The sequence below is a fragment of the Pristiophorus japonicus genome, chromosome 6, assembly GCF_044704955.1.
Source record: "Pristiophorus japonicus isolate sPriJap1 chromosome 6, sPriJap1.hap1, whole genome shotgun sequence".
Lineage (NCBI taxonomy): Eukaryota > Metazoa > Chordata > Chondrichthyes > Pristiophoridae > Pristiophorus > Pristiophorus japonicus.
In genome coordinates, this window is record NC_091982.1 from 242,904,552 (window position 1) to 242,929,387 (window position 24,836).

General features: G+C 43.6%; 1 protein-coding gene across 1 annotated transcript; it reads right to left on the reverse strand.

Annotated features, from left to right (window-relative positions):
* On the reverse strand, positions 1 to 23,645 carry LOC139266280 (membrane-spanning 4-domains subfamily A member 15-like). The gene is made up of 8 exons (XM_070884107.1): positions 23,574 to 23,645; positions 17,478 to 17,588; positions 16,969 to 17,178; positions 15,258 to 15,389; positions 12,766 to 12,822; positions 4,904 to 5,029; positions 4,689 to 4,808; positions 1 to 99 (listed from the first exon to the last, which is right to left on the reverse strand). The coding sequence occupies exons 1-8, from the start codon at positions 23,643 to 23,645 to the stop codon at positions 1 to 3; spliced, it is 927 nt and encodes a 308-aa protein (XP_070740208.1).
* Between the last annotated feature and the right edge of the window lie 1,191 nt (positions 23,646 to 24,836).

The following is a 24,836-nucleotide window of genomic DNA, read 5'->3' on the forward strand; positions in this document are numbered from 1 at the left end:
TTAGATTATACGTGCAAACTCGGAAATATCTGCTGAGAACAGCAGGGAAATGAAGTGTTGAACAGATTTCAGGTGCTTGAAATGTCGTGGCGAATAAGGCTGAAATGAGTAAGCAAACATTGCAGAGAATAAAGGAGTGCACAGATATAAGAAAATAAACTGGTGCAATCTGTGGACATTTCATAGAGATAAGGCGAATAGTACAGTGATTATGCCCCTTAAACTCAAATCAAATCAACCAACTCTCAATGCTCGCTGAAAGTCTGTTATTTTCAAGGTATAGCAAATGAACATTGTAGCTTTGCATCAATTTATTATACAGCAATACAATTAGAAACCACAGGCTATCTAATACATAGAAGTAATCATTTGAAGAGGAGTCTCGCCATTGGTCTCCATTTTATATTTAAAGTTGATTGAAAATTAGCATCAATTTCCGTTGCCATTTCCGTTTCTGAATATTTTTCTTTTATGGACTGAACCATGATAATCTGGCAAGGCGATAGGAATTAGGGAGCTAATGAATCTCAAAACAAGCGATCGAATTGATAAATCCATTGAAAATCTGCAGAGTAAAATAACTTCTGTGTAAAACTATTCTAGCGCCAATGTTTGTATTGTATTGATTTAATGTATTTGATACAAGTCACCCTGTGCTATTTGTTAATGTGCTTGTGAAATTTGTCTGTGCTGTATTTGTTAACATGTTCAGATGATTTTGTGCACTAATGTTTAATATGCACGGACGATATGTATTAACATGTTCAGATGGCTTTTTTGTTTGCTGTTTGCTAATCTGTACTGATGACATTTTATTGAGTTTACTGTTTGTTAAATTGTTTATGTAATATTCCTCCTGTGAACTACATTCATGTGACATTTTCTGCATGCTATCTGATAGTTTTGGGCCCCTATTTGTTATGTGGGTGTTGTTGGATTTTATATTTTATAGAGTGTTTGGGTGACACCCTGCTATTTTTCTGATGCATTGGGCTGACACTGTGCGATCTGGGTTGTGACATTTGAGTGAAATTCATGTTAGTACACTTGAGTGAAATTGCTTTTGTGTTATTTCCCAATACATGTGGGTGAACTTTCACTGTGTGCTATTTTTCTTAACTGTTTTGGCTACCATTTCTGCATGATATTTTTTAACACATTAGCTTGTAATTCCTCTGTGTGAAAATGTTCAGCTGGCATTCCTGTTGATGCAATTTCTTAAAACTTTTGAGCGAAATTGCTTGATACACAATTTTCAACAGACCGCCCTGGTATTTGAAATGAAAATTAGGCAGGTTCTGTATTGGGCGGCAGATCCACAACACCAGTTTTACTTTGTAATGTAGTCTATTTAATTTAAACACAAGAATAATATTTCCAAAATGCAGAACTGTTATGTGAACACCTTTATAAATCAGGGTAGACTCTCCAGGGTTGATCTTAATTGTGTGCGATATGTGAAATCAGCAAAATTGAGTTGGCAACCCGTTTTACATCTCTCCCGATTTTTACTTCCATTAACTTCCAATTGGGAGAGTTGGAGTTCCAGACATGGAGGGTTACTAGACTGGTAGAGACATGAGACAAGACATGGGTACTTGTAATGCATTTGTTTTGGCCCTAAATTCGACATTATAACATGGTGAATTGCAAAACTGAATTGGAACAAGTGGAATGTCACCAGAAAAGAATTGCTATTAAACTTCTGGATGGTTGGAACAATTCTGGTAACCTCATTTGTGACAGGGTAGAGAGCCTGCACCCCTAATTGGCATGGCCTACATGGGGCTCTAGTCCACTGTACGTGGTTGAATCTTAGTGCCCTCCTAAGCAGCCGAGAATAGAAAGACCACTGGCATCTTCTTAAGGCAACTAGTGTTTGGACAATAGATGTGGTCTTCGCAATACCAATTGCAGCCCAAAACAAAATGAACAGAAGAGTTTAGAACATATTAAACTTTGCATACATACTAATAATATTGGCCAAGTTCTGAAAGAATAATGCAATTTACTCGTGCTAAGCAGAATTATGACATAAACTCATTCTCATCCATGATACACATGTGGCATCGTTGGCATGTTGTAGGGAGGAGGATTACCATTGAACAGATGAGAATGATTCATTTGTGCAGATGGGTTGCTTTGCATCACAATGACCGGCTGAAAAAGAAACAACGACATGAAGATGTGGAATTTTTTTAAGTTTTAGCACAAAAGGAGGCCATTCAGACCTGTGCAGCTCCATCACCTCTCCAAAGCATTTGGAACCTTTCTCCTGTCACATTCCCTAAATGGCCACTAACGCTTATGCGTGCTCTCTGCCAGAGCTATCAGCATTTATCCCTCAACCAAAAACACTGTAAAACAGAATGGGCCAAAAATTGGGGGCAGATGCCTTGAAGAGAAAACTTTTTTACAAAAATACCTGGTGATCGCGGACGAACATAGACACGCTCCATGGCCTACATGCATAGCAAAGCACAGGGGCCCACATATTGCAGGAGTGTATTTGCTGCCTTGGATCACATCGGCCGGACCAACCAATGAAAATGGTGTATCCCCATTCACAGTAATGGTGAGCTCCGTTTGTGCAGAGATCACCATTTCTATGCATGGGGATACCGCCCAAAACATAAACATTTTAAATAAATAAGAAAAACACTTCACATATTTAAAATTAGTTGAAATTTAATTTAATTAAATGTTTTAGATGAAAAATTATTTTTTATAATTTATTTTGATATGTTTTAATATGGGTAAAACTAAACTTCCTTTAATACACAGGGTTTTTAATATCAAAATTATTTAAAACATTTAATTTTTCTATCTGTCATAGCTGTTATGCTGGTAAAAGGCCTTATGCCTGCTTTTGCCAGGCGTAAGATGTTGAATGGCATTCGCTTGGCAAGAGTTGGGCAAATACACCAAATCTCCGCCAGCAAATGTCCTTCTCTCGGGGATGCGTGGAACTTTCAACATAAATTTTGACAGTTCTCAAGTGCCAGATTGCAGCACATGCACATCGTGTGCCAAGAAACAGCACTTGGAAGGCCTCTGCGGGTGTGTGCGCACAACGTACCCACCCATAGTGACGGCAATTTTAGCACCTTATCTGGTCATTATCACAATGCTGTTGGTGGGCCCTTGTTCTACACAAATTGACTACAGCAGTTACTACATTACAACAGTGACTACACTTCAAAAGTATTTAATTGACTGTAAACTAATTTGAGACCTCCTGGGATCATGAAAAGTGCTATATAAATGCATATCATTCTTTGGCGTCATTCTTCTCCCTTTATTCCCACAAGTATTTGTCCACATTCCTTTCAAAATTTATCATGGACAGAGCTTCCACCATTGCTTTTATGAACCAATAACCTTCTGTATAAAATAATATCCCAAAGTTCTCACTTCATTCCAGGTGATCTGCAATTATGCCCTTTATTTAAGGAGTCACTGACCAGTGTAAATAAATTTCCTCAATTGACCTCATCGGAACCCCACATCTTTTTGAACATTGCGATCAAAGTTCCTCTTAACCTTCCCTATAATGTGACACTAGATAAAGAACTTTCAGCTTCAAGGAAATATATAGTCCATGAGAAGTTAATGAATACATTCACCATCCAATGCATAGCAACACACAGATGAACACAAAGCCAGTTATATATACACTGAAGCATCAAAATGCACATGCATCACTAAACAGCAAACAGGAATGGAGAGGTCAGAAAAACATAGTTGCCTAGGAATTCTGTGCTAAAGACAATTGTTAATTATTTTTATTAAAAACAGTTTAGAAAGAAAAAGGAAAAGAAAGAACTTGCATTTCTATAGCACCTTTCACAACCTCGGGACATTCCAAAGTGTTCTAAGACAATGAAGTAATTTTAAACTATAGTCAACATTGTAGTGTAGGAAATGCTGTAGCCAATTTGTACACAGCCAGTTCCCATCAACTGCAATGTGATAATGACCTGATAAGGTGTTTTTGTGATGTTGATTGAGGGATAAATCTTGACGTAGACGCCAGAAAGAACTCCCCTGCTCTCCTTCAAAATAATGTCATGGGTTTATTTACACCCACCTAAGAATCGAGAGGGGCCTTCGTTTTACTGTCTCATCTGAAAGAACAGCACCTCCAACAGTTCAGCACTCCCTCAGTACTGGCATTGAGAGTGCAAGCCTAGATTTTGTGCTCAAGTCTCTGGATTTGGACATGAACCTAGAACTTTGTGGCTCAGATGGCAAGAGTGCGACCAATTAACCACAGCAAACACCCGATCAGACTGCTATTGAAAAACAGGAAGAGGAAAAAGCAAACCAGTTCAGATTTGATTGGCCAAGTCATCGTTTGCTGCAGCCCACAGCACGTCTTTGGCTTAACTGTTATCTTGTGGAAGTGCTGGGTGGGGGATGGAACATAAAGATTTGGAGAGTTCGATTTTAACTACTCCTGTCGGGTATAAAGCGGATAGTAACACATTGGCTGCCTGTTTTATGTGCCGCCTTTCCATTGAATTCAGTCAGGTCGGGTGTAAAACAGGTGGTCGATCTGTTGACGCCCAATAGTTAAAATCAACCCATGCATGCTTTTCTAAAATAGGAGAGAGCTAACATACATGTATGCATATACAGTGCCAATAGAATCTTAGATCAATAGTTCAATGCATTATTTAGCTTACCACTGGTGTTGTATTGCAACAGTTCATAGCTTTACAGTTAAAGCTTGAAATTGAGATGGATATCGCTGCGTTAAGCAGTGTCAGTACTAAAAGTATGGCCATACATTCAACTGTGCCACTCTGTAAAGTGTAAAACACAAATACATTCAGTTGGACAGCAAGCATTTAAAATATTGCTTAATTATGGCTCAATATGAATATAATTTGACACTCACCTGAAATGGAATGCAGAAAATTGAGAAAGAACAAATTTGTAGATACGAGAGGTTTACAGAATAAAGTACTAAAGCGGGAAAGCAGGAAATGGCACTGATGATGTTCGATGATAGACAACCTTTGACCTGGAAACAGAATAATTACAGAACATATGAGAAAACAGGGAAAGAGGACCATCAAGCCTGCTCCTACTCCCCTGTCCCCAATGGCAGTCAAATATAATGCCTCGGTACTCAGTCATCCTAACTGTTACACTCATAATAAATGGTAAGACTGAGTACTGTGTGTAATGAGCAAGTGTGACCTTAGCTCCTTTATTAAGATTCCAGAGTGCAGTTACCTCGTGGGTGGCCTGCTTATATACTGTGCTCCCAAGGAATGCTGGGACCCCTTGGGACTCCAACAGGTGGGCCTTGGGTGGTCAGGTGTGATGCAGGTTATAAAGCGTTAAATACATAACATCACTCCCCCGTGAAGTCAACAGTACACTTATTTACAAGGTGAGACAATCTGGGGTTTTGCGCTCCCTTGTCGATCGTCTCTATACAAATACTGGTGTGGGTGGGTTGGTCAGTTCTTCACTGGGCTGTTGGGCAGCCGGCCTTGCCGGGTTGCTGGGGATGTTGAGTTCGGTTTTGTGGTCAACTATGATGTCAGTTGCCACTTGTGTGTGTTGGAAGGTCAAAGTTGGTGGCGTCCTCTTCAGGTTGTTCGTAGCTGTTGGTGAACCGCAATTTGATTTGGTCCAAATGTTTTCTGTGCGTTTGTCCATTGGTCAGTTTGACCTGAAACACTCTATTCCCCTCTTTGGCTGTGACCATGCCAGCGAGCCATTTGGGACCATGTCCATAATTGAGCACAAACACAGGATCATTGATCTCAATATCGCGTGACAAATTTGCGTGGTCATGGTACACACTTTGTTGATGCCGCTTGCCCTCCACATGATAATGTAGATTAGGGTGGACAAGAAAGAGCCATGTTTTAAGCACCCTTTTCATGAGCAACTCAGCTGGGGGAATCCCAGTGAGTGAGTGGGGTCTGGTGCGGTAGCTGACCAGTACACAGGACAACCGGGTCTGCAGGGAGCCTTCCGACATGCGTTTCAAACTTTACTTGATGGTTTGAACTGCCCGTTCTGCCTGGCCGTTGGATGCGGGCTTGAACGGGGTAGACATGATATGTTTGATCCCGTTGCGGGTCATGAATTCCTTGAATTCAGCGCTGGTGAAGCACAGCCCATTGTCACTGACTAGGACATCAGGCAAGCCGTGTGTGGCAAACATGGCTCGTAGACGTTCAATGGTGGCCGTGGATGTGCTTACAGACATTATTGCACATTCAATCCATTTTGAGTAAGCGTCCACGACAACCAAAAATATTTTGCCTAGGAATGGACCCACATAGTCTACATGGATTCTCGACCACGATTTGGATGGCCATGATCATAAACTTAGCAGTGCCTCTCTGGGTGCATTGCTCAACTGAGAGCAAGTGTTGCACTGGCGCACGCATGACTTTAAATCTGAATCGATGCCAGGCCACCACACGTGGGATCGGGCTATGGCTTTCATCATGGGTGGGTTTTGTGCAGTTCGCAAATAAATGTGTCTCTGCCTTTCTTGGGGAAGACTACGCGATTGCCCCACAAAAGACAGTCCGCCTGCAGGGACAACTCGTCTTTGCGTCTGTGGAACAGCTTAATTGCTTCCTGCATCTCCACTGGGACAGTGGACCAGCTCCCATGGAGGACACTTTTTTTTTAACCAAGGACAGTAAAGAATCCTGGCTGGTCCAGGTCCTGATCTGCCAGGCCGTAACGGGGGATTTCTCATTCTCAAATGCCCCCATGACCATGAGCAAGTCCGCTGGCTGTACCATTTCCACCCCAGTGGTGGGCAATGGTAGCCGGCTGAGAACATCTGCGCAGTTCTCTGTGCCTGGTCTGTGGCGGATTACATAGTTGTTTGCCAACAGCGTGAGCGGCCATCTTTGGATGCGGCAGAGGCATTGGTATTAATCCCTTTGCTATCCGAGAATACCGATATGAGCGGCTTGTGGTCAGTTTCAAACTCGAACTTGAGGCCAAATAAGTACTGGTGTATTTTTTTTACCCCGTAAATACATGCCAGAGCCTCTTTTTCAACCATGCTGTAGGCCCTTTTGGCCTTTGACAAACTCCTGGATGCATACGCAGCCGGTTGCAAAATCTCCTATTCATTAGCCTGCTGTAACACACACCCGACCCCGCAGGATGATGCATCGCAAACTAACACTAATCATTTACATAGGTTGTACAGGACAAGCAGTTTGTTAGAACACAATAAATTTCTGGCTTTCTTAAAGGCAGCCTCTTGTGAATTCCCCCATACCCAGTCATCTCCCTTGCGAGTAGCGCATGTAGGGGTTCTAGCAGGGTGCTTAACCCAGGTAGGAAATAACCAAAGTAGTTAAGGAGTCCCAGGAACGACCACGGCTCCGTCACGTTCAGTGGTTGTGGCACGTTCTTGATGGCCTCTCTCTTGGCGTCGGTGGGTCTGATGCCGTCTGCTGCAATTCTCCTTCCTAAGAATTCGACGTCCTGTGCCAGGAAAACAAACTTTGAGCGTTTCAACCTGAGCCCCACGAGATCCAACCAACTAAGAACTTCCTCCAGATTCTTCAAATGCTACATGGTGTCATGAGCTGTAACCAATATGTTGTCCTGGAAGACCACTGTGCAAGGAACCAACTTTAGCAGGCTCTCCATGTTCCGCTGGAAGATCGCTCCGGCCGACTGTATCCCGAACAGGCACCAGTTGTAGAGAAACAGACCTTTGTGCGTGTTGATGCAGGTGAGGCCTTTTCGAAGACTCCTCCAGCTCCTGCATCATGTCGGCCAAGGTCAGGTCCAGCTTGGTGAAAGTCTTCCCTCCAGCCAGGGTCGCAAATAGGTCATCTGCCTTAGGTAGCTGGTACTGATCCTGCAGTGAAAAACGGTTAATTGTTATTTTATAGTCCCCGCAAATTCTAACCGTACTGTCCTCCTTGAGTACCGGGACAATCAGATTGGCCCAGTCATTGAATTCCACCGGCACGATGATGCCTTCACGTTGCAGCCTGTCTAGCTCGATTTCCACTTTTTCACGCATCATGTACGGTACCGCCCGAGCCTTGTGGTGGATGGGTCGCGCACGGGGAACCAAATGGATCTGCACTTTCGCCCCCGAGAAACTTCCAATGCCTGGCTCGAATAACGATGGGAACTTGCTTAGAACCTGGGTACATGCGGTGTCGTCAACGGACGAAAGCGCTCGGATGTCGTCCCAGTTCCAGCGGATTTTTCCCAGCCAGCTTCTGCCAAACAACGTGGGGCCATCCCCTGGCACAATCCACAGTGGGAGTTCGTGTATTGCTCCATCATAGGAGACTTTGACTTCAGCACTGCCAATTACAGGGATTAGTTCCTCGGTGTAAGTCCTTAGTTTGGTGTGAGTGGGCCTGAGCTTGGGCCTGTGTGCCTTCTTTCCCCACAGAATGTCAAGGCCTATTTACTCATTATGGACTGACTTGCCCCCGTGTCCAGCTCCATAGATACTGGAGTGCCGTTCAGTTCAACTTTCAACATTATTGGTGGGCATCTCGTTGTGAACGTGTGTACCCCGTACACCTCTGCCTCCTCAGTACGAGTTTCCAATTCAGTCTGATCCACTGTGGATCGATCTTCCTCTGCAATGTGGTGGTTTGCAGGGTTTGCAGCTCGCCTGCACATTTGTTGGAGATGTCCCATTGTTCTGCAACCATTGCATGCATAGTGCTTAAAGCGGCATTGATGGGACCGATGATCACCCCCGCAGTGCCAACAGGGTGTTAACTGCCTCGCATTAACAGATGATGGTGGACACTGGGTCAATTGAGTTCGGGCCACAGCAGCCGGCGTGTACGCTCTGCCATGTACATTTCTGCTCAAAACCGATGTTACTTTATGCACAGTACTGGCTGAAACTTCTTTGTTCTGTGAAATCTGCTTGGTGTTGTCGCTGGTGGACATAAATACCTGTGCTATTGTTATGGCTTTACTCAGATTCAGAGTTTCTACAGGCAACAGTTTGCGAAGGATTGTCTCATGTCCGATGCCCAATAGAAGAAAGTCTCTGAGCTGTTGTTCTAGGAATCCGTCAAACTCACAATGTCCTGCAAGGCGCCTTAGTTCGGCGAAGTAGCTCACCACTTCCTGACCCTCTGATCGTTGACACGTATGGAACCGATATCTCGCCATCAAAACATTTTCCTTAGGGTTTAGGTGCTCCTGGACCAGTGTACACAATTCTTCGCAGGATTTCTCTGTTGGTTTTTCCGGGGCCAGGAGATTCTTCATGAGGCCATAGGTTGTTGCCCCACAGACAGTTAGGAGGATCACCCTTCGTTTGGTGGCGTTCTCATCCCCTTCTTGCTAATTGGCCAGAAAGTATTGGTCGAGTCTCTCCACGAAGGCCTTCCAATCGTCCCCTTCTGAGAACTTCTCCAGGATGCCGACTATTCTTTGCATTTTCGCGCAGTTGTTCGTTACCTCGTCGCCAATTGTTACACTCATAATAAATGGTAAGACTGAGTACTGTGTGTAATGAGCAAGTGTGACCTTAGCTCTTTATTAAGATTCCAGAGTGCAGGTACCTCGTGGGTGGCCTGCTTATATACCGTGCTCCCAAGGGATGCAGGGATCCTTTGGGACTCCAACAGGTGGACCTTCTGGTGGTCAGGTGTGATGCAGGTTACAAAGGGTTAAATACATAACATTAACATCTATACTTCTGGCAGTGTGTCCCACAAACAATAATCCTGCTCCCGCAGCAATACAGGTAACAATCGAATCTATTATATTTTGCTTCTGTACTGGTTAACATGTTCCCATAAAATTGTTTTCTGCACAGTTTTTATCATAGAATCTTAGAATAGTACAGCACAGAAGGAGGCCATATGTCCCATCGTGTCTGTGCCAGCTCTTTCGAAAAGCAAGGCAGTTACTCCCACTCCCCGGCTCTTTCCCCATATCCCTGCAATGTTTTTCACCATAAAGTATTTATCCAATTTCATTTTGAAGACTACTATTGAATCTGTAGGCACCACCCTAACAGGCAGTGTATTCCAAATTACACCACTCATTGCGTAAAGAAGTTTTTCCACATGTCGCCTGTGCTTCTCTTGCCCATCATCTTAAATCTATGATCCCTGGTTAGCAACCCTTCAGTCATTGGAAACAGTTTCTCTTTATTTACTTTATAATGCAGTATTAACTTATTTAATTTATAATAAATCCAGAATTTCTCCATTAATGTACATCAGACATTAACTGAACATAAACACATTAACCAATCTGCTACTGCAGGCAAATAAATACTTATGTCTTCGGGCACCTTTAGATTTAAGAGAAGTAAGGATGACAAAAGGCCACTAGGACCATCCAAATTCATTCGTCCAGTGTATTGCCTCTCCCAAAATGGTATCTAATTGTATTTTGAGTAAGATTTGTCATGTGAAGGTTGATTTCCACAATTATGACAGAGGTCAAACATATGAAAGCTTGTTTATCTTGTGATCTACCTCTGTCCTCAATAGGCCAGCAATTCCAATATCAGGCATTTAAGGTGTAAGGAAATGTTAAGGTGCTCCAACTGCCATGTTTATATAACACATTGCGTCTAAAATTACAGGCCCGCCGAGTCCGTACAGAATACCATGGCCAGGCCCCGCAAAAGCCAGTTTTCAGTGCGCCATGCGCATACACCGAAAACCGGCTTTTCCCATCTGTCAAGTTTAGGTTTGATAGATCGCACGCATCCCCACAGCCTGTACATTCACATGGGTGAGATTAGGCTATTTGCCCAACTCTTGCCCACAGAACGTCCTTAAAACTCTTGCGCCTGGTAAAAGCAGGCGCATAGCCTACTTTTACCAGCATAAGCGTTTTAAAACATATAAAATAAAAAATGAATAACACATTTTTATGTTAAAAACCCTATCCACAAAGGTAAGTTTATCTTAAACCCAATTAAAACATTTTAAACAAAAATCCCCCCAATTTTTTTTTCTAAATCATTTAATGAACATTAATTTCAATTAATTTTAATTATGTGAGGCGTGTTTTTTATTTTTTATGTTGTGTTTAGTGTGGTTGGGTTTTTTTTCTCATTACTAGCAATGAGAATTCGTAGATACAGAGTTCTCATTGCTATTAATCAGAATACTGTACTGATTTGTTGTGCAGTCACACAAGGACGGGAGCGCGTTCCAAAGATTGGGAAGAGAAGGCCCCCCCAGCAGAATCGCAGGTGCCTCCGGGACTACCAGGTAAATTCATTAAAAATTCTCGGGTCAGAGGCGTTCATCCGAAGGAAGCCTCTGATCCGAATATCAGGCCCAGGATTAATGTGGAAAGGGGGAAATGACACTGATAATTTTGGTTGCCAGATAACTTCTAATCGGAGAACAAACACATTACAGAGCACAATAACATTGTAAAACATGGAAGGAGACAAAGGCCATTTGGCCCATCAAGCCCAATCCTTCTCCAGACTACATGTAAACTATTCTATTTTTTTTAAAGAGGAGACATTCAGGTGAAAAACTGAAGTTTTTTTCAAGAATATGAAAGGAACTGACAACACTGATGAAGGCAAATACTCGAAGTGGCAGAATTTTAAAAATCAAAAGGTAATTCGGTGAGTTTCTGGAGTGCGAAATGATTAATTTAAAATGTTGATAAGTTGATGTCAATATATCAAAAAAGACAGGATCTATTGAACATAATGAATGACTTCTGCCTATACTAACAAGTTTTAAGCTGTCATGTATCTAAGGAAGCTGCATGCACTGTTCGATGATTTTGATTGAGTTGGTTGAGAAGTGCAACTCTAATTATTCCAATAAATATTTTTATGCCGACACACATTGCAAGGATAGTAGAGTAGCCATCTTTCTGATGTCACTATAAAGACAACAATGTCAGTTTCAGATTACGAGAGGATGTTACAGAGTGAACTCTGCAGGTAAAATGCAATATACCTATTCTATGGGTAGTTCATTTTGATACTGCGAACCTGAAATGCAATATTTTCCATTCAACAGTGCTATCACTTTTGTTGAATTATGTATTCCTCACGGTGAGGGATATGACTGCTGGCAAATGGAAGACTTTCTATTTCAGGAGTCCAGTGGGCCCATCAAGTACTCATACATTATGCTCGGCACCGGCTAGATGTAGACTGAACTTCTCACTACACTGCCCCTAACAGTCCCAGTTCAGGTACAGCATCAGTTCGATGCAGAATAAAGTTGCCTCTACACTGCCTAATTAAACAGTCCAAGGGCAGGTACAGCACGGGTTAGATACAGAGTAAATATCCCTCTACACTCTCCCATCAAATATTCCTAGGTCAGTTACAGCATGGGTTAAATACAGAGCACAGATTCACCAAATTGTCCCATTGAGCACTTCCGCGTTAAGCAAAGCACAGTTTAGCTGCACCAACTACTCCAACATTGGACAAAATTGTCTTTCCTCATCTATCTGGCTGCATTTGTACCCAAGTTCGAGAGGAGGAAGTACATTGTCTCAACTCATCCATCACTTAAGTGCGCTGACAGAAAGGCAACTTTCATCCACTTTAATTGGCTAGATTTGAATCAAAGACCAAGATGTGGGCCCACTGCTCCATCTTATCCATTTACTCTATTTTATACTGTTCAGGTTGTGCAAAGTCAAATAACAACGGTATAGTGTGAGTTAATAACCAGTAACAACATCCTGTTGGTTTGTCATCCTGAGTGACAATACTATTTGTAAACCAACAATGTCAAAAATATCCTTTGAGCAAGTACCTACCATACAATCAGTTGGTGACTTCTCAACAGCTACAGCAAGGGACCCTGCAATAACAAACTTTAGAAACATTTCACATTAGAGAGAAAACATAGAATAATTGAATAGCCATTGAAATGTGGTACTTTATCTTTTCAACATCTCCGCCACACCCCTCAAGGTACAGACTTGTGTTAGACCTTGTTTCCATACACTCTCTGCCTCCCTCTGGTTCCTCACCAATAGTTATTCTTCCTGTTTGAAGCTTGAAAGAGAGTGAATGGAGGCAGTGGATTGGGCCACAGGGGCGAGGGTGGGGGCTTCACAGCTGAGACTGACCCTGTTGTTACTTGAATATTCTTCCAATTGGAGTTGATGAATAATGATCAGAAGGAGGAACCCAGAAGGGTCTTCCTTTCTCTAGACCTGGGAACTGAGACCATCATAAACTCTCTATTATGGTGCTAGCTGAGATCAGGCAACTGAACACAGGCAGGGAATAGAAGTTAAGGGGGGGGCGGGGGTAGAAATTGGTACTGCCCATTTTCAGGTCTGTAACCAATGTGCATCGAGCATCATCTGAATACTTTCTACATGCTGTTGGCACCTGTAGCACCTCCAACTGATTCATTTGGGGCCATGTGCCGCACTGGCAGAGGCATTGAGGTAAATCCCGGGGTAAGGCGAGGACATGGATGAGGAGATCCAACACCACCTCCAGTGCGCAGCCTTCGGCCGCCTGAGGAAAAGAGTGTTCGAAGACCAGGTGCTCAAATCTACCACCAAGCTCATGGTCTACAGGGCTGTAGTAATACCCGCCCTCCTGTATGGCTCAGAGACATGGACCATGTACAGTAGACAGCTCAAGTCGCTAGAGAAATACCACCAACGATGCCTCCGCAAGATCCTACAAATCCCCTGGGAGGACAGACGCACCAACATCAGTGTCTTCGTCCAGGCCAATATCCCCAGCATTGAGGCACTGACCACACTTGATCAGCTCCGTTGGGCAGGCCACATTGTCCGCATGCCAGACACGAGACTCCCAAAGCAAGCGCTCTACTCGGAACTCCTTCATGGCAAATGAGCCAAAGGTGGACAGAGGAAATGTTACAAAGACACCCTCAAAGCCTCCCTGATAAAGTGTAACATCCCCACCGACACCTGCGAGTCCCTGGCCAAAGGCCGCCCTAAGTGGAGGAAGTGCATCTGGGAGGGCACTGAGCACCTCGAGTCTCAATGCCGAGTGCATGCAGAAAACAAGCGTCGGCAGCAGAAAGAATGTGCGGCAACCTGTCCCACCCTCCCTTACCCTCAATGACTGTCTGTCCCACCTGTGGCAGGGACTGTGGCTCTCGTAATGGACTGTTCAGCCACCTAAGGACTCATGTTAAAAGTGGAAGCAAGTCTTCCTCGATTCCAAGGGACTGTCTATGATGATGATAGTGGGGCAGCTGGTGTAGAGAAATGGATCTGAAGAGTGCTTCTTGAGCCAGGAGGAGTACTCCTGGCTCTACGTCAAGCTGCAGTTTGCTTGGCCGCATCGATGACAAGACGACACGAGAGGAGCAGACTGCTCATTAAGTCCAATTTGGCAGAGGCTTCCTAATACATGGGCAATGTTCTCTCATTAACATATGCGAGGGGTCTTATGCCTGTTTTAGAAACTGAGGACCCAAGTTGCCCCACGGTCCGATCGGGCGTGGAAATCTTCCGGGACAGGGATTTTATCACCTGGCCCTGAAGTCCCACCCCGACACGTACGGCCCTTCATGGAAGTGGGGCACTGTCTCCGGGTCTCCGCTTCCTTGGAAGGGTGATTCCGGAGCGGGACGGAGTGCTGATTCCAACGCTGAGCTCAGTAGGCCAGTGCTATGCGGAGCATCTGCATAGTGCTAATGCGCTACAACGCCCCTCTACTTCATTTAAAAGGGAGCGCCGCTGTGCAATCTGTAGGTCCTTTCGTGGCCAACCACTGCATCACTAGGGATGCGATCGACCGGGCCAGTGTTCTGTTGCCCACAATGGAGTGCTGTGCTGCAATAAGACAGCCCAGTCGATGTGAGGGCAACCATTGTTGAGCCAACACAATAGTCGGCCGACAAATTAAAATGGCATCCGTCCGTGACAGGCTCACGGCCTGCGGGGCAGTTTGCCAATGGGGCGCAAAGGGGTTGGTGCGAGGCGATGACATCATCAGCATGTGTGTGCTGGCCCAAGGCGCTAATCGCGGGGTACGGTGCTTCCGGCACGTCAACCACAAACCTCCGGGGCAATTTCATGGGGGGCGCAATCAGCCCCCTCGCTCGGGCAAAAACTTCATTGCACCTCGTTAACGCCCCAACCCCCTGCCTGAGTCACTAACGTGGCTATAAAAAAGGGCAATTTCGGCTGTTAGTACCGTTCTTTGTAGAAAGTTGGCAACACACAATTTTTGCAAAATGTTCCCACCGAATGGCAGTAAGACATAGAGAGCCTTGCAATGTAATGTTCTTGTATTCATTAGTGGTACTTACTGCAACTCCAGACCACCAGGGTGTCCCAACTACTATAGATATGCCAACGTAGGGATAAAAACTATTTGCTGCACGGATGACTTGTACCGTTCCAATGATTATGCTGATGATACCCGTCAGAATCTCCGTTATCTGCAAGAATCAGAAAATTGTGCCAAATTATAAAAAGGCAGGAGTGGTATAGTTTCAACTTGCCAGCTTGGCAAGTCTGATTTTCACTTCTATTGATTTCTAGCCTGCGCAGTTTATCCCACACATTCCCAACTTGAAAATCCTGAATTTAAAATCCTGAAACCAAAAAAAAAGCATCAGAACAGAATAATTCATAGACCACTTCTAATCTTTATAATTAATATGTGAATGTAAAGTTAATGCTGTGCCAAAACTAGGAATAGGTATTTGGTAATCGCTTAGGGTATGGAGGCGAAACTTAACTTTTGAAATGTTTGACTTATTCTGCTATATTTTTGACTGGGTGGAGCGTACAATGCACTCCCACTCTCACCTCTCTGGATTCGGCCTCTTTCACTGTTCCAACAAAGCTTCGCGTAAGCACGAGGAATAGCAACTCATCTTTCGATTAGATGTTTTTCAACCTTCTGGACTCAAGATAGAGTTCAACAATTTCAGACCATGACGTCTGCCCATATTTTTCACGTGGCAGCTGATGATGATTCTGACATTCCAATTTACACCTCTTTTTGACTCATTTTCTGTTTCTTTACTTTCCCATTACCACCTTCTATTGCTTTGTACTATCATACATTTTGTCATTTAAACTTTCCTGCCTTTCACCCTATCACAGACCTTCCATTTAATTCTTTCCTCCCCTCCTCCGATTCCTTGCCCCTGCATTTGCTTAAAATCTGTTACACCTCTAACTTTTTCCACTTCTGATGAAGTGTCATCTACCCGAAATGTTAACTCTATTTCTGTCTCCACAGATGCTGCCTGTCCTACTGAGTATTTTCAGCATTTTTTGTTTTTACTTCTCCACTTCCTGATTCCCTGTCTGTGAGAATTCTGCATTGTGATTGATTGCTTAGACAGATTGTTGACGCCACATCAGCTTGCACTAGAGAGTCCCCATTATTCTACACTGATCGAACTGACGCGTCGCAAAAGGCTACCTTCTCTTTGGCTTTCTTCGAGGCCTGCGGCGAAAATTTTCGCCAACCGCAAATTCCGTTCCAAAATATATTAGAGATGCAAAATTTGAAAACCTACTCATATATTATTGTTTTCTAATTTTCACTTCTCCCAACACCCCTATTGACCTTTGATATATGACCTATGTGGCTGCACTTCATGTGTAGACCAAGAGAGTAACTGCAGCCAAGCTATTCGCCTATGGTGGTATCACTGCCAAGCCCAATCCTGTCCTGATGCTACATGCGTCTTGGCACTTTTCACAGCAGGGGTCACTAAATAGCCACCCAATTTTCTTTCCTTGCTGCGAATGTTGAACCCTGTTGGAGGCTCCATGTTGCCATTCCAGCTGAGGGCAGCTAACGCATCATAAAGCACAGATACCAAACCTGGGATCTTTCAAATCTGTACAGTTGGCTAACACCCTGTCTAACATCAAATAGCAAAGTCATCCAAATTACATCAACTCCGTTTTATACTGCAACATTAGCCCTTAAAGTTTCTCTGAAATGTATTTATCTAAATTATAAAAAATATTTCCCACTTTGGAGCATAAGCTTACACCCAGTCCCTTGAGTTTTCCATTAAACATCGACTGTACACCAGAATTATTTTCAGCGACTCTTGGAGCCATGCATTGGTTCAGTTGACGATTTTCCAAGTATGGCATCAATCCAGGTGCGCTGGGCAGCGGCTGTGATTCTGGGAGATAGGCTGGTGCAAGTACAATTCCATCATTCTTTGTCAAGTAAGCCATTTCCGTTGTGATTGTCTGAAAGACAAAACAGAATAAAGTTGAGTCTTTCTGAGTTGTAAACCAATCTTCTATTATTTATCTCAATTCACAGTCAATAACTACAGTAGTGACATTCTGAGCATGTTTCTGAATAAAACGCAAATAGAGAGAAATAGAAGTGCTGGTATTTTGTAAACTTTGAGTGAATTGGGTTCAGAGAAACAGAAATCCTACTATTTGTCTCGGAGAAACAATATCCAGGAAAACTCTTCTCTTGATCTCAGGATTGCAGGAGTAGGGGACACATTTATGAGGTGTGTGTTCAAAGTGCGTACATTTAAGCAGCATTTCTCCAGTATGAGCATGATGGAACTATGGAAGAGATTACCAGTGGGGAGGTGGAACTGAAAACCATGGTAGGATTTGAAAAAGAACTGGATGAATTCCTGTTAGAAAGGGGCATTCAAGAGTTATTAGAGCTGGAATCATTGCAAAGCTGGGACGTTGAAAGAGAAGGCTAGATGGTCATTCTCTGCCCAAAGCATTCTCAGGGCTGGGAACTCAACATCCATGGGTATTCAACATTCAGGAAGGATCGAATAAAATGAAAAGGAGGTGGGGTAGCATTGCTGGTTAAGGAGGAGATTAATGCAATAGTTAGGAAGGACATTAGCTTGGATGATGTGGAATCTATATGGGTAGAGCTGCAGAACACCAAAGGGCAAAAAACATTAGTGGGAGTTGTGTTCAGACCTCCAAACAGTAGTAGTGATGTTGGGGAGGGCATCAAACAGGAAATTAGGGGCGCATGCAATATAGGTGCAGCAGTTATCATGGGTGACTTTAATATGCATATAGATTGGGCTAACCAAACTGGAAGCAATACGGTGGAGGAGGATTTCCTGGAGTGCATAAGGGATGGTTTTCGAGACCAATATGTCGAGGAACCAACTAGAGGGGAGGCCATCTTAGACTGGGTGTTGTGTAATGAGAGAGGATTAATTAGCAATCTCGTTGTGCGAGACCCCTTGGGGAAGAGTGACCATAATATGGTGGGATTCTACATTAGGATGGAGAATGAAACAGTTAATTCAGAGACCATGGTCCAGAACATAAAGAAGGGTAACTTTGAAGGTATGAGGCATGAATTGGCTAGGATAGATTGGCGAATGATATTTAAGGGGTTGACAGTGGATGGGCAATAGCAGACATTTAGAGACCGCATGGATGAACTACAACAATTCTACATCCCTGTCTGGCGTAAAAATAAAAAAGGAAAGGTGGCTCAACCGTGGCTATCAAGGGAAATCAGAGATAGTATTAAAGCCAAGGAAGTGGCATACAAATTGGCCAGAAATAGCAGCGAACCTGGGGACTGGGAGAAATTTAGAACTCAGCAGAGGAGGACAAAGGGTTTGATTAGGGCAGGGAAAATCGAGTATGAGAGGAAGCTTGCAGGGAACATTAAGACGGACTGCAAAAGTTTCCATAACTATGTAAAGAGAAAAAGTTTAGTAAAGACAAACGTTGATCCCCTGCAGTCAGAATCAGGGGAAGTCATAACGGGGAACAAAGAAATGGCAGACCAATTGAACAAGTACTTTGGTTCGGTATTCACTAAGGAGGACACAAACAACCTTCCGGATATAAAAGGGGTCAGAGGGTCTAGTAAGAAGGAGGAACTGAGGGAAATCCTTATTAGTCAGGAAATTGTATTGGGAAAATTGATGGGATTGAAGGCCGATAAATCCCCAGGGCCTGATGGACTGCATCCCAGAGTACTTAAGGAGGTGGCCTTGGAAATAGCGGATGCATTGACAGTCATTTTCCAACATTCCATTGACTCTGGATCAGTTCCTATGGAGTGGAGGGTAGCCAATGTAACCCCACTTTTTAAAAAAGGAGGGAGAGAGAAAACAGGGAATTATAGACCGGTCAGCCTGACATCAGTAGTGGGTAAAATTATGGAATAAATTATTAAGGATGTCATAGCTGCACATTTGGAAAGAGGTGACATGATAGGTCCAAGTCAGCATGGATTTGTGTAAGGGAACTCATGCTTGACAAATCTTCTGGAATTTTTTGAGGATGTTTCCAGTAGAGTGGACAAGGGAGAACCAGTTGATGTGGTATATTTGGACTTTCAGAAGACTTTCGACAAGGTCCCACACAAGAGATTAATTTGCAAAGTTAAAGCACATGGGATTGGGGGTAGTGTGCTGACATGGATTGAGAACTGGTTGTCAGACAGGAAGCAAAGAGTAGGAGTAAATGGGTACTTTTCAGAATGGCAGGCAGTGACTAGTTGGGTACCGCAAGGTTCTGTGCTGGGGCCCCAACTGTTTACATTGTAGATTAATGATTTGGACGAGGGGATTAAATGTAGTATCTCCAAATTTGCGGATGACACTAAGTTAGGTGGCAGTGTGAGCTGCGAGGAGGATGCTCTGAGGCTGCAGAGTGACTTGGATAGGTTAGGTGAGTGGGAAAATGCATGGCAGATGATGTATAATGTGGATAAATGTGAGGTTATCCACTTTGGTGGTAAAAACAGAGAGACAGACTATTATCTGAATGGTGACAGATTAGGAAAAGGGGAGGTGCAACGAGACCCGGGTGTCATGATACATCAGTCATTGAAGGTTGGCATGCAGGTACAGCAGGCGGTTAAGAAAGCAAATGGCATGTTGGCCTTCATAGCGAGGGGATTTGAGTACAGGGGCAGGGAGGTGTTGCTACAGTTGTACAGGGCCTTGGTGAGGCCACACCTGGAGTATTGTGTACAGTTTGGGTTTCCTAACTTGAGGAAGGATATTCTTGCTATTGAGGGAGTGCAGCGAAGGTTCTCCAGACTGATTCCCGGGATGGCGGGACTGACATATCAAGAAAGACTGGATCAACTGGGCTTGTATTCACTGAAGTTCAGAAGAATGAGAGGGGATCTCATAGAAACGTTTAAAATTCTGACGGATTTCGACAGGTTAGATGCAGGAAGAATGTTCCCGATGTTGGGGAAGTCCAAAACCAGGGGTCACAGTCTAAGGATAAGGGGTAAGCCATTTAGGACCGAGATGTGGAGAAACTTCTTCACCCAGAGAGGGGTGAACCTGTGGAATTCTCTACCATAGAAAGTTGTTGAGGCCAATTCACTAAATATATTCAAAAAGGAGTTAGATGTAGTCCTTACTACTAGGGGGATCAAGGGGTATGGCGAGAAAGCAGGAATGGGGTACTGAAGTTGCATGTTCAGCCATGAACTCATTGAATGGCAGTGCAGGCTCGAAGGGCCGAATGACCTACTCCTGCACCTATTTTCTATGTTTCTATGTTTCTGTGTTCCGATCTCAAATTCAGAGCATTCATTGAGGTGCTTTAGTCTCAGAACATCCGGGCTATCGGATAAAGAACTTTGCGTCCTCAGTTTGTTCTTGCTAATTCACGTCTCCTCCCTTCGGACCCAGAATTCTTGCTGGCCTGGGTACAGCAGGGCTGCAGGCGCACCCAGATGGCTAGCATTCATCTGCGTACCTGCATACAGAGTGTGGGCTGGAGCTTGGACATTAGACCCTGGCCTCTCCTCATCGTGGACCTGGTCCCTTTCCTCACCCTACATCTGCACATGTGCAGGAATCACTGGACGACCATTGGAAGGGCAAACTCGCTCAGCCAGAGGCAGATAGGCTAGTCGTAGCACCCCTCGCTGACTGTAATTAGCTGGTTCAGCAGATTGGGATCGATCTTGTTTATTTCCGTGTGGCTCAGCTACTCACTAGACCAGTTTGCACACCCATAGCATCATGCCAATGACTTAAAATCAGACAAAAGGCATACTGACATTCCTTGGATTTATAAGATTGACTATCCATTCGAGTATCCTTGAGTCACTCTGCACTCTGGGATGAATCCTTCAATTTTTTTGATACAAATCACAATTAAATCAAATCAAAACAAATCAAAAAAATCTATCTATCTGTGACTTGAATACATTCAAGCAGTTGAGGCTAGCTCATTGAATGTATTCAAGTCACAGATAGATAGATTGTTAACCAATAAGGGAATTAAGGGTTACGGGGAGCAGGCGGGTAAATGGAGCTGAGTCCACGGCCAGATCAGCCATGATCTTATTGAATGGCGGAGCAGACTCGAGGGGCTAGATGGCCTACTCCTGTTCCTAATTCTTATGTTCTTATGTTCTTTTAAATTGTCCCTTTAGTTCTGGCGAATCGCCGAAATGGTTAGTGATTTCAGTAGATGTGGGCAGCATCAAGATTTGAGTTAACGACTTCTCTCAACCCGGGACGGGAGCTACCGCCCAAGGCATTCGTCCATTGAGGTAAATTCATGTCTGGGGGAAGCAGATGGAATTGGTTTGACAACTCGTTGTGCTCTGTGACTATGCATAATGTTTCGTGGCAGAAATATCTATCGACTAACATCCACTGACAGTTCAGTAAATTCCATGTGACATTACTAACTGTGATCCGCCAGTATGCATCCATCAGAACAAAGCGTATCCCAAGTCGGAAAATTAACTAAATGCAATCCCAGTAAATCCAAATCCATATAGCCTTTGTCCGACTGGTAGGTGCCAGGAGAGTTCCAGCATGTAATGTGCTAATATTTGTACTGCTGATCTATACGAGCTGCGCGACTGAAAATAATTAGCGTTATAAATAAAACCGCCCCGCCCTGTGCTGATCAACCGCTCCCCACACCTCCCAGAACAGAATCGGAACTTCGAAACGGAATGAGGCCATCCAGCCTCTTGGGTCTGCTCCACTATTTAATTAGATCATGGCTGATCTGCACCTCTATTCCATTCTCCCACATCTGTTCAATATCCCTAGATAGCCTTATCTAACAAACATGTATCTATCTCAGTCTTGAAATTTCCAATTGTCCCAGCATCCACAATTTATTAAAGAATGTAGTTTCAAAGTTCTACTCTCCCTTTTATGGAAATAGTACTTCCTCATTTCACACCTGAATGGTGTAGCTCTAAATTTTAAATTTTAAATACCTTGATCAGATTCCCCCTCAATCTTCTATATACTAGAGAATAGCAGCCAAGTTTATTCAACCTGTCCTCATAATTTCAAACTGTAAACCCTGGTGTCATTCTGGCGAATCTGCGCAGAGCCCCTCCCGAGGCTAATATATCCTTCCTGAAGTGCGGTGCCAGAGCTGAATGCAATACTACAGATGGTTCTGACCAAGGCGCTATATAACTGAAGGATAACTTCCTCCAGTTTGTATGCCAGCCCCATTGTGATAAAGGCCAGCATTCCAGTAGCCTGTTTAATGATTTTTGTACCTGTCTAGTGGCGTTTAAAGATTTGTGTCCTTGGACTCCCAAACCTCTTTGCTCCTTTACCGTTCCTAGTTTCTCACCATTTCAAAAATATTTCAATTTATCTTTCTTGTGTCCAATGTGGATAACCTTACAGTTGCTTGCATTGAACTCCATTTACCATAGTTTTTCCCACTCACTTAATTTTATCTATGTCCATTTGCAACTTTCTGCTCCCATTTGCATTACTTGCTGCCCCTCCTAAATTACTGCCATCTGCAAACTTGGATTATACAACTCTCTGTTCCTTCATCCGGATCATTAATAAATATGATGAAAATTCAAGGCCCCAGAGCTGATCCTTGGGGAATGCCACCTGTACACCCCACCAATCAGAGTATCTAATCTTTCCAATATTTGTTCTCTCCCTCCCAACTAATTTCCAACCCAAATCTAAAGGTTACCTCTAATTCTGTACACTCACATGTTTGCTAATAATTTCTGGTGAGGAAACTTATCGAATGCCTTCGGGAGATCCATATATATAACATCCATAGACACTTCCTTATCTACCTTGTTAATGACTTCAGCAAATAAATCAACTAAATTAATCAGACATGAGTTACCCTTAACACAGGTCATATTTGTTCAAGTGCTCAGTTACTCTGTCCCTAATAATAGAATCTAGTAGTCTCTCCATAACTGACACCAAATCGACAAACCAGTAGTTTCCAGGTTTCTCTTTCCCTTCTTCCTTAAATAACGTAGTGACATTAGCAAATTTACCATCGAATGGCATAGTTCACGCATCAAAAGAGCTTTGAAATATTATGACTGACACTTCTGCAATCCACTCATCTCTTTATTGTAATATCCTGGGAGCAAACGATCAGGTTCAGGAGATGTATTTATTTTACATCCCACTATTTTCTCAATTACAAATTTGTTACTAATATTTTCTTTCTGTTCTTTTGTTACTTCACATATTTCTCCAAGTCCGCTGGATTGATACTTTTTTACCATTTATGTAAACAACTTCTTTAGGTTTAAACTATGCCTTACCTTATATGTTGACCACGATTTATTGTCTGTACAAGTGGAACTAGTTCCCTTTAGGGTGGATAGATTTTGTACAAATTACTTCCTTGAAGCCCTCCCAGGGTTTTGCAATAGTTTCACCTGTTACCAGCTCATCCCAGTTAAACGTGTTCATCTTATGGCTCCTTCCTTCTAAGTTAGCCTTACATACGTTTTAACCCTTGGTTTGTGAGTTATCTTTCTCCTTCCCAAATGAAACGTCAAGCACTAGCACTATACATTCACGGTTTTCCAGATGCTGCCTGACTGTCAGATTACTAATTAATTCGGGGTGCTTACTCATTACTAAATCTAGTATGGTGTAGACTCACTGGGGAACAAGCATCCCTTCAGGAGAACAAGGTACCAGCAACGATCAGAAAAAGTTAAAAATTATCTTATTCTTACCTGAGTGCCAGCAATCTTTCCCGGAGTCTGTGGTTCGGGTTTACGTCCTGGGCAAAGAGTCTCCAGCTCACACTGGTATCAGTATGTTGCAAACACATCTGAGTGTCGTGACAAATTCCACCAATCATACAGATAACTGTATTAACTGTGGTAATATTATCAATTGGATCTCACACCACCCTTCCTGTTCAGCAACTATAGTTCTCTTGAGGCTATGGTTTGAATCTTGATTCGTTTGTCACGCAAGGAAGCTTCTTTACTCGGTTAATACCGCAAAAACGACATAGAAAATCATCAGCATCATAGGCAGTCCCTTGGAATCGAGGAAGACTTGCTTCTACTCTTAGAATGAGTCTTTAAGTGGCTGAACAGTCCAACACGAGAGCCACAGTCCTTGTCACAGGTGGGACAGACAGTCTTTGAGTGTAATGGAGGGTGGGACAGGTTTCTTTCCGCTACCTGCGCTTGACTTCTGCATGCTCTCGGCGATGAGACTCGAGGTGCTCAGCGCCCTCCCGGATGCACTTCCTCCACTTAGGGTGGTCTTTGGCCAGAGACGCCCAGGTGTCGGTGGGGATGTTGCACTTTATCAGGGAGGCTGTGAGGGTGTCCTTGTAACATTTTCTCTGTCCGCCTTTGGCTCATTTGCCGTGAAGGAGCTCCGAGTAGAGCGCTTGCTTTGGATGTCTCGTGTCTGGCATGCAGACAATGTGGCCTGCCCAACAGAGATGATCAAGTGTGGTCAGTGCTCCAATGCTGGGGATGTTGGCCTGGACGAGGACACTGATGTTGGTGCATCTGTCCTCCCAGTGGATTTTGGAGGCAACGTTGGTGGTATTTCTCCAGTGACTTGAGGTGTCTACCTTATATGGTCTATGTCTCTGAGCTATACAGGAGGGCGTGTATTACTACAGCCCTG